This window comes from Mustela putorius, unplaced genomic scaffold, assembly GCF_011764305.1.
Source record: "Mustela putorius furo isolate JIRA1106 unplaced genomic scaffold, ASM1176430v1.1 tig00003850_pilon_pilon_pilon, whole genome shotgun sequence".
NCBI lineage: Eukaryota > Metazoa > Chordata > Mammalia > Carnivora > Mustelidae > Mustela > Mustela putorius.
The window spans coordinates 1,363,348-1,373,644 of record NW_025422002.1 but is presented as its reverse complement, the minus strand read 5'-3'; the positions used below and the strand labels follow the sequence as shown (position 1 = coordinate 1,373,644).

Genomic DNA, 10,297 nt, shown 5'->3' with positions numbered 1-10,297 from the left:
AACAGGGAGTTGAGCAATTTTTCCTGGACTAGCATTTCTTGGGGTAAAAAATTAAACATCTGTCAGATATTGCAAAACATTGAAAATAGATACTACTGTGTTGTTGATTTTAATCCATAAATCATGAAGGGGATATGCTATTACTTTTCATTCTGAAAGTCAGTGTCCTACTTCTATGAAAAGAATACCCAGAAAGCTGAGGGAACATTTCATTCTTTTTTAATTTTTCTCACGTTCAACTGATTGTTTTTCAAATGTATGCATTGTTGTAGGTCAGTGGTTCTCCAGGTGTCATCTCCAATGCAGCAGGGGAAACAACAGACCTGGGAACTACTTAAAAATGCAAAGTATTTGGGCCCCATCCCAAATCTACAGAACCATAGACTCTGGGGATGGAATCTAGCACTTACGCTTTAACAAGCCCTGCAGGGGATGCTGATGCTTGCTGAAGTTTGGGACTATTAATTTGAGAGCTGCCAATTATGTAAAGGTATTTAATTTTTATGTACTATAGTTCAAGTTGACTTTGATATTAATGCTTCATATGGTTATATGTCAACTCAGATTTCACCTAATGACCTTTCTGGACAAAACAGCTTATTTTAAATGATACCTTATTCTTTACTGCAGAATTATCAACATGAATATAACTGTCCCTTCTCCGTTAACAGGTAGTTTTGTAGAAGTATTTAATCAGTACATCATAATGTGTAATTAGCACTTTTCACAGAGCTGAGTTATTTAAATATTTTTATCTTTACAGTGGTCCTATGATATGGGTACTATTATTAATATTATCTGTATATATATTCATCAGAAATTATTTTATCACTCACCATACCTGGGTTACTCACATATTAAAGAATTGTGAAGTATCTATTTGTTTAGAAATAGACAATAATATAAATCATTTAGAGATCATTTTTATCTGTCTCTACCAGAAAGAAAAAGGTTAAACTAAGAAACTATTTTTTTCATGTCCTAAGTATTATAATTTATCACACTTTGTTACGGTTTGAAAAATACTGATCCCTTCAAAATTAGGAAAGACCTGTATAATGCACAAAACTTGAATAATATAGGCCAGTAATAATTATAATGAAAACACAATTTAGAAGTGAAGGATTAAGTGTAAAATCCCTAAGCAATACACACATAAGGCATATTTGAATCTTGAAAACTGCCAAGATAAAAAAAAAAAACGCTTTGGCAATAGGGTGCGTTCTGTACACACAGTTTATATTACTTTGAAACACTTCCATCTAGTGGTTGAGTCTTTTAATTACAGATTTGATTAGAGCAGTACAATTATTATAAGACACTTCCAGGGTTTAATTTCATGGAAAATCATGTTGTTACTTTGTAAGTTCATTTTAAAACATAGTTAACTTTCATACTCTACATAGCAATTTACTGTTTCATAATATAAACATTTTCCCCATAGACTTACAAACATACATTATAAACATTTTAATCATCATAATTACTCTAATATATATTGTACTAGAGTTAGCTTCTTGGTATGTCACTTATTGAAGTTTATCCAAAAGGAAATTTGTACTGATTCTTATAACTGGAATTATTAAGTTAATTACTGAGTTACATAAATGTTTTACAAAACATTAAGGACTTCCTTTCCTAAAAGCAGAAGATAGGAGGGCTTAGTATCAGCTTTGAAAAAAAATTTTTTTCTCCTATTGTCAGATCTCCTGTATACAGTTTTGTGTTTTTGCTGACATAATTGTGTGTGTGTGTGTGTGTTTTTTTAAGGTTTTATTTATTTATTTGACAGACAGAGATCACAAGTAGGCAGAGATGCAGGCAGAGAGAGGAAGGGAAAGAGGCTCCCTGCTGAGCAGAGAGCCCTTGCAGGGCTTGATCCTAGGACCCTGGGATCATGACCTGAGCTGAAGGGAGAGGCTTTAACCCATTGAGCTACCCAGGCACCCCAGTTGTAGTTTGTCTGTTTGTTTTTTAGGTATAACTGACATATACCATTCTATTAATTTCAGGTATACAGTGTAATGATTTGATATTTCTATATATTTCAAAATGATCAGTATAGTAAGTCTAGTATATTCTAAATATTTGACTATTTTTAAAATGTAAAACTCAGCTCACTATGTTTTGATAAGCAGATTAGTTTTCTTGTATTTTAATTGTTGCATTGTTCCTCATTTGGTGCTTTTGCTTATTTATCCAATACACATTTATTTGGAAGGTATTATATGTTGGGGCCGATTCTATAGTAATGACTGATATAAAGGAATAATATAAACAGCATCTGACTGCTTTATAGCTGACAATCACAAATATCTTCCCTGAAAAAATGACATTTAATCTGAACAGAACCAATTTATATGAGATTCCAGAGAACACTCCAGAAAGAAGAACAGCAACTGCAAATGTTTTTAGGTAGGAGTCAGTTTTAGTGAGCTCTAGGAACAGAGATAGTCAGAATGGCCAAAGCGTACCTTTGGGAGGAATACTGCATGGGATACAGTCAGTAAGGTAGCAGGGTCTCACTCAGAGATGGTCATGTGGTTAGGAATTAGGGATTTTAACTAAATTTATTGAGAAACTATTGGTATAATCTGATGTATATGTTATCCAATTCCCTGTTGTTTTACTTTTCTTTAAAGATTTTATTTATTTGTCAGAGAGAAAGTCTGCTAGTGCACAAGCAGGGGGACCGTCAGGCAGATGGAGAAGTAGGCTCCCCACTGAGCAGGGAGCCAGATGTGGGACTCGATCCCAGGATCCTGGGATCGTGACCTGAGCTGAAGGCAGACGCTTAACTGAGTGAACCACCCAGGTGTCATGTCCCCCACCCCCATGGTTACTTTATAGATTGGAGAGGAGAGCAAAAAAAGGAGAAATATAAATAAATTTAAATATTTATTTTGGAGTTAGGACTGACAAGTGGTGTAGAACAAAGAGGGAAGGGACCCCTGGATGCCTCAGTCAGTTGGGTGTCCTTGGGCTCAGGCCATGATCCCAGGGTTCTGGGATTAAGTTCTACATCGGGGTCCCTGCTCAGCAGGGAGGGAGTCTGTTTTCCCCTCTGACTGCTGCTCCCCATTTGTGTTCTCTCTCTGACCAAAAAAAAAAAAAAAAAAAAGAAAGAAAGAAAGAAAGAAAGAAAGAAAGAAAAAAAAAAACAACAATGGGGGGAAAAGCGTATCCAAGAATGATTCTAAGTGCTTTGGCTTGAGTAATCGAGTGGATAGTGGGTCCTTTGTTAAGATGAATAACACAGGATAAAAGTTTGTTTAGGGGTACAAATGGAGACTTCTTTCAGTATCTGGACTGCATTTTTCTTAAATGCATTCATTATTTGGAATATCTTTTTGTAACTCTCATTCTTTTATTCAATAAATATTTAATAAATGTTCATCAAATGCCAGACACTATGCTAGATGGCTGGTATTTCCAGTAAAAATGAAGATGCATCCCCTGTCCCTATAGAACTTTTAGACTGATGGGAGAAATAAAGACAGTAATCAAATAGCCATACCAAAAAAAAAAAGGCAAAATACAACAGTGTTTGGCACAAAAAATAATTGGTATGCAATATTATGATACCAAAATAGAGTGAGTTCACCTAGTTATGGAAGTCTTAGGAGATTTCCCTAAAGAAACATGAAACTTGATAGCAAATCAGGGGTTCTGTGAAGAAGAAACGGATCGGGCTTATAACAGGAAGGAATGTCCCAAATATTTGGACCTGATAAAAGATTAAGAGTCAGCCTGGATTCCTTATCAGCTGTGTCTACAGCAATCAGTATATGGGCTACTAATTTATTAGGGTGTGCTGTCCTAATAAGTTGGGATTAGGCATGAGGAAAGAAGAGAGTGAGACAGACAAAGAGGAAGAACCAGCAGAAGGTGCAGTATTGGGTTGGCCACTGATAAATGCAAATGTTTGTTCTAATCTATGAGACCATCCAGGATACGGGAGTGGAGAGGGGCCATAAGAGCGGGTTAGAATATATCCACCAGCTCCCTTCTCTCATTGGATAAATATTTGCTCCAGAGGGTGTTAACTCCATCATATTTCCATATTGAGCATGAATAGGCACAAGGCAGGGTCTCCTGGCACCTCATGACACAGTGCTCAGGAAACAGACCTCCAGCAAGAGGTGGATCATGAGCACTACTGTTATTTCCCATCTGAGTTCATCTGTTGTAGTCTATGGAGTGGAGCTGCTCCACCACCAGTGGCTGGAACCAGATGGCTAGGCCTAGAGAATCTGAAGTCTTTGATATGACCATTATGACAGCACTGGAGAGAGGGAGGGGAGAATGGTAAATGATGGGACTGGGAGCTTAGTAGAGGTCTGACCATGCAGAACATTGAAGATTTCTGACATTACCTTAAAAGCAAAGGAAAGTCATTGGCAAGACACTGGGGGGTGGTTTTCATAGGGAAACAGTATGAACAGATATGCACTTCATATATCACTCTGCCTGTATACTGGTCAGAAGTTTGGAGAGGGAGCCAATGGACACAGAAAGACCAGTTAGCATGAAAGTGGTCCAGCCAAATGATGACAGTACAGAGCATGGATACATTCAGGGGATACACAGGCAATAGTATCAACAGAATTTAATTACGGATTGAGCATGGGGAAAGGGAGAAAGTTTAGTAAGGAATATACATTTATAGCTTGAGTACTTGGATAGATACTATTGCTGAAAATCACTTAACTGTAGGTACATTTGAGGGACAGGGTGGGGTGTTGAATGGATTTGGAAAGGGGAAGTTATTCATTCACTTCTGAAACACTGAGTTTGAAATATACTTCAAACATCAGGAAAGGAGATGTCAAGTAGGAAGTCATAAATAAAAAGCATCAGATATTTGGAGAATTCTGGGCTAAAAATACCTTGAGGTCATATGTCTGCACATGACAATCAAGCCTGATGTGTAAGACACATTTGAGGAACAGTAGAGTAGGACAGGAACCTAAGACTAGTCTGCAGAGAACTCCAGAGCCCAACAAGTTCAGATGCCATATCTTCCTCTTGACTGAATCATAAGGTGGCAAATTTTCAATTTATTCCAATTACTACTTTTTAGTTTATACATATTCAGTTGTTTTATACATATATTGTTTTCCCCTTGTGTATGTTTTCATCATGTATCTTAAAACCAAGAAGTTTCTAAAAATAATTAGTAAGTCAACATTAAACTCAGACTTATCTTTCTTTAGCATTTCTAAGATAATGTGGAGAAGTGAGAGAACTAAAAAATATATACTAATATATATTCTATATATATTAGTATGTATATACATACTAATATAGATTCTGAGTCTTAAAGCCAGACAGCACTGGGCTTAATTTCCAACTCTAGCCCATGCTGATTACACTTATCACATTATTTAACCATGTTGTGCCTTAATTCTACAAACAGAAGATTGTTTCAGAGGTTAAATGTGATAGTGTATGTAAAGTGCTTAACACACATAAAACACTTTTCAAAAATCACAATGTTCAATAGATCATCTGGGTGTCCCAATTACTTGCTAGCCTTATTTGAAACTATATTGGACATTTTCTTCTTAAAAATTGACATTTCTGCATTGTTCTAAAAACAATCAAATGAATACACATTCATCTTAATTTTACATTTAACATTAAGCACTGAATTTGTTGGTAAATTACATGTTGTAGCTTTTGCTATTAAATGGTCTATTTGTAAGTATAGTAATTCAAATCAAAATACTTTTATTTATGTCATTTATACTTTAATTTATGCTTCATTTATAGATATTCCAGGATCAGAGGCAACTGAAGGTAAGGCTGATTTATAAATTCTGATTCTTCTTGTCTGGATAGCAAAGAATACAAACATTTTTGGAGTACACGAAGTTGAACTTTTATTTGGAAAGTTGAATTTCTTGTATAATGAAAATATTTTTAAACCATACATATTCATAAGCATAATACAAACACCACCTACAATACAAACACATTTTAATAAAGTTCTACCAAGCGTATTAATCTAAGCCAAAAAAAAAAAAAAAAGTAATCAGGTAAACCAGTTCTCCATACCTTTTATCTCGTTTGATGATGTAATCAAACAGTTTAAGACAGAAAACAAAGTAAGCTTTGGCTCAACCCTACTTATTTCACTATGGTACACTAGGATATATACTACCACAAATTACAAACCCAGTCCCTTTATAATCAATTTAAAATTGCTACAAGAATCATATCTTAATGGCATGTAAACATATTTAGCGCTTCAATTGGCAATTATGTTTTAAGTGCTTAGAAAAACACACCAACATTTCTCATTATTGTTCTCTCTTTATCTCATCTCTTCCATGAATATAAAATAGGAAAAAAATATTATTTGAGACTTCCAGCATAATTTCATTGTGCTTTACACTTTTATAAACATGGGTACATCTAAAATATCAGATGCCTTTATACCAATAGAATAATTCACCAAATTCACATCTTCTTACAAATACACATGCAAAATCAGTGAAAAACACTTTTGTATAGCAAAGACCCTGCTTAATTGTTTTCTGATTAGTAATTTTGATGGCATGTGCAAATCATACTGCTCACTGAACAGTAGATTTTATTTCCTGTAGATTTGTTTTTCTATAAAAATATATTTATGTGCTCACAGGAAAAAAGTTGAGTTGGTGTATGTGGGGTGACTTTTTTGATACATTGTTAGATTAAAGGTTTGTTTATGAAGTTAAAAGGCATCTTAGCTTTTATCGTTTTCAAATTTTTTTCTTCATAAAAAAGAACACCCTGTGACAAAGATAAGGTAACTGAGATAATCATTAGCACTTTGTCGTTGAGACAGTATGAAGCAAAGGGGTCAAGCAATGTGCCTAAGGTTTATGTACAAAATCAGTGCTGGAACCAGGAAGAGAACTTGGATTTTCCCAACCCATGGACAATTCTCTAGGAACTACCCCCTCCCCACCAACAATCCTTGAGATTATATACAATCTATTACATTAAAATAATATTGACAGTTAACAGAGAAAGTTAGTTACAAACAAATTCCTTCTGCACTGAGGATTCCCAGTAGAAGCCGAGTGGTATTTAGAAAAGGTAGGAAGAATAATACCAAAAGGCAGTCACAATGCAATGTCATTGATCATATCTGTAAGTTTCGGTCATTGAGAAAATATGAGCAGAAACATCCCTGTTGCTCAGACTGCTAAAGGGAAACACTGAAGTCTAGGAAAATGAAACAATTCAGTATTTGTGTTGACTTCTAACTTAAAGATTGTGAATTTTATAATAAATCTATACTTTTCGGAGATTATTTCCAACATGCATTATTCTCATAAAACCTTTTTGGCTGAGGACAAAGAAGAGGAACTAGAGAAACAGCAGAACTAAACTCAAAAGTCCCAATCTTGGTCTCATCAGTAGCCGAGTACCAGAAATTCCTCCCAGACAAGTCAAAACATGATGATTCTTCCTTCAGAAGAGTGCTTTAGAAATCAGATGGGGATGAGGTACAGGGTGCACTGCTGTTATGTGTGGGTCCTCATGCACAGGGTGAGGACCAAGATACCTTTCCCTTCAGAAACTCTGACTTCTGGGAGTTTGGTCAAGTCCTGAACCCAGGACACATTGTTTTAAATCAGACATTCTTTTGCTGCCTATGTATTTTGGAGGACACACAGGTTTAAAATGACAATTAGATACTCCACGTAGATTAATGCATTGACCATCATAAAAACATCCCTAATTTTGGTCCACAAGAAACACAGTGGGCTGCATAAATCAAAGTCAGGATTTAACAATATATGGCCACAGCTATAGTTCAAAAAATAAAGTAAAATCTCTGAGTCACTTTCAATTAAGAATTTCATGGTAGGGTTAAAAATGTTTCCATTAAGTGAGAAGTTGAACACTGAATTTTATTGGCATGCATGCACAGTCCTTCATACTATTTTTTAAACCATTTTCATGTACAATTTTAGAAGGACTAGTAGCTCACACACCAGGAAATGAATTCCCTGAATTTATACTGACTTGGACAGAAGAACAGAGTGATCCCACCCTGAAGATGTTTAAAATGTGAAAGGCAAACATACGTACGGAAATTTCTATTGTAAACATTTTTTGGAGGGGGGGAGGGGTAAGAATGTACTGAACAATAAAAACTTATTTTGAAAAATAGGAGAACATTTCCCTCAATATTTATATGATATTTTTATTTTGAGACTGTCGGAGAAAGCAATATAAGAACAAAATCCAAACGCTTTATACAAAGTCTTCAGTTTTGGAACCTCATGTTATTGGTTGTAGCTCTGGAATCAGGAAAAACGTTTTCTCACTATATACTCTAGCTGTACAGACATGCCTGTTAATGTTCTTTCTCTCACTTCAAAATAAAACACATCTATATTTTAAATTGTGTAAATATTAACATAATATGTACAATGCATTCATGAAATATATGTGAGCTTGCCATTATATAAACATAGAAAAAAAGGTAAAAGCAGTCAATTTAGAAACGGAAATATTAAATAGAAATAGCCGTTAGACTCCAGCATCACGGATACCTTGGCCTGTTCTTTTCATAAGATAACCTTCTGACCACCACCTCCTTTGCAGCTGAATTTAGTCCAAGGAAACAAACAAACAAACAAACAAACAAACAGATCGTTCTAGATGTCAGAACTGATAGACATTAAAAAAACTCATGTTGAAACTGACAAAGTTAGAACCCTATTTAAAACATGACCATCTCTGGGCAAACAGGCCTTCAATAAATATGAGTTGATTGTTCACCTAAGACTCCTGCTACTACAAATTTAAATAATAGATTTAGACTGTATATATTCAATTAACTGCTTTAATAAGACATTCATATCCCTCTTTACATTTTAAATAACCAGTCTGCTTACCATCTTTTTACCTGCATTGAAGCAAAGTCACTAAGACAGTTCTCAGAGACTGAATACAAATGGGTACACAGAGAAAAACCCACAAGGTAGCAACAACTAGCCAAACACTGTGAACAGTAAAACCAGGCAAAAATGGAGTACACTGAGTGGATACTTTGGGTTCAGTTGAGGTGAATCTAAATACAGGATTTGTTTTGTGTTCTGCATTTTCAGCACCTGAAAAACAAAACAAACAAGATAGGCCTGTAGTGCTTGGTATTTTATTTTTTCAAGGCAGTGCTATTTTTCTCAACATAATTGCAAGATGTTCGGATTCTGGATGAAATCTTTTGCCGATGTGTTTCTATTCCTACGTGAAAGTTCTTGCTCCCTTGAACAGATAAATATGGAAGGTTGGTGTGACCCACGGATGTTTACATGGGATACATTTACGCTCGGAGTGGAAATGTTGCTGTAGAACTTCCATTGCTTTCAACAGATCCTTTCTCCTTAGACCCTGCATAAGCGCCAATAAATGATCCATCTTCATTGAACAGACCGTGGTCGCCTTCTCCATACTGGACTAAGCTGTCAGCGCTTTCTGTGGCCTGCATATCCCTGGTAAGGGATCGAAGGCTTCCTTTGAGAGGTTTTTCATCACTGTCACTACAAAACAAAGAATCGTTCAACAAAATCTGAGACAGTCACATAAAGCAAGATGCATGCATAAGTGCTAATAGGTCTTAAAATTTTCAAGACATTCACATCAGCATTGCAGACACATAAACCCTAAATGACACAAGTAAGTGTTTAAAAAGTCATAACCATCAGTTTGTTTTGTGAAATTAAGAGTCTCTTATGGTTTGTCTCCCTCCTGATCCCATCTTGTTTCATTTTTTCCTTCCCTACCCCCAAATCCCCCATGTTGCCTCTCAAATTCCTCATATCAGGGAAATCATATGATAATTGTCTTTTTCTGAGGGTTGCTGGGGGAAGAGGGTTAGGGAGAGGGTGATTGGGTTATGGACATTGGGGAGGGTACATGCTATGGTGAGTGCTGTGAAGTGTGTAAACCTGGTGATTCACAGGCCTGTACCCTTGGAGCTAATAATACATTATATGTTAATAAAGAATAAAAAATTTTTTAAAAAAGAAGAAACAAATTCATTTTCATCTCAGAGATTCACTACATTCTCAGTGAATCTAAGAAACAATTCTTAGAATATGTTTGTATCATTAAAAATTAGATAATTTTCCTATTCTTACTGTTGATATTGTACAATGTTACAAATGATACTAAAATAGTCATTATCTTTTATATTTTAATTACCCAAGACAGGAAACAGAATTTTTTTTTTAATAGAAATATCATTTGAAATCGTTCTGAAAGGTGTCAAAACAAATACAGGATTCTT

At 35.3% G+C, this 10,297-nt stretch overlaps 1 protein-coding gene and 1 long non-coding RNA gene across 14 annotated transcripts in view; one reads left to right on the top strand and one right to left on the bottom strand.

Moving 5' to 3' along the window:
• Positions 1-273: 273 nt before the first annotated feature.
• The window catches only part of LOC106005372, a 39,355-nt gene continuing 29,331 nt past the window's right edge, over positions 274-10,297 (top strand). Inside the window, exons 1-2 of the long non-coding RNA XR_001178683.2 lie at positions 274-490; positions 5,776-5,802. This is a non-coding gene — a long non-coding RNA (uncharacterized LOC106005372). The remainder of the gene's footprint in view (positions 491-5,775; positions 5,803-10,297) is intronic.
• Positions 5,860-10,297, bottom strand: part of CHL1 (cell adhesion molecule L1 like) — a 217,834-nt gene continuing 213,396 nt past the window's right edge. For all 13 annotated transcript variants that reach the window (XM_004738384.3, XM_013053834.2, XM_004738382.3 and 10 more), the window contains one exon: positions 5,860-9,548. In XM_004738384.3, the coding sequence (XP_004738441.1) occupies positions 9,332-9,548 (217 nt within the window). In that variant the 3' untranslated portion in view covers positions 5,860-9,331. The remainder of the gene's footprint in view (positions 9,549-10,297) is intronic.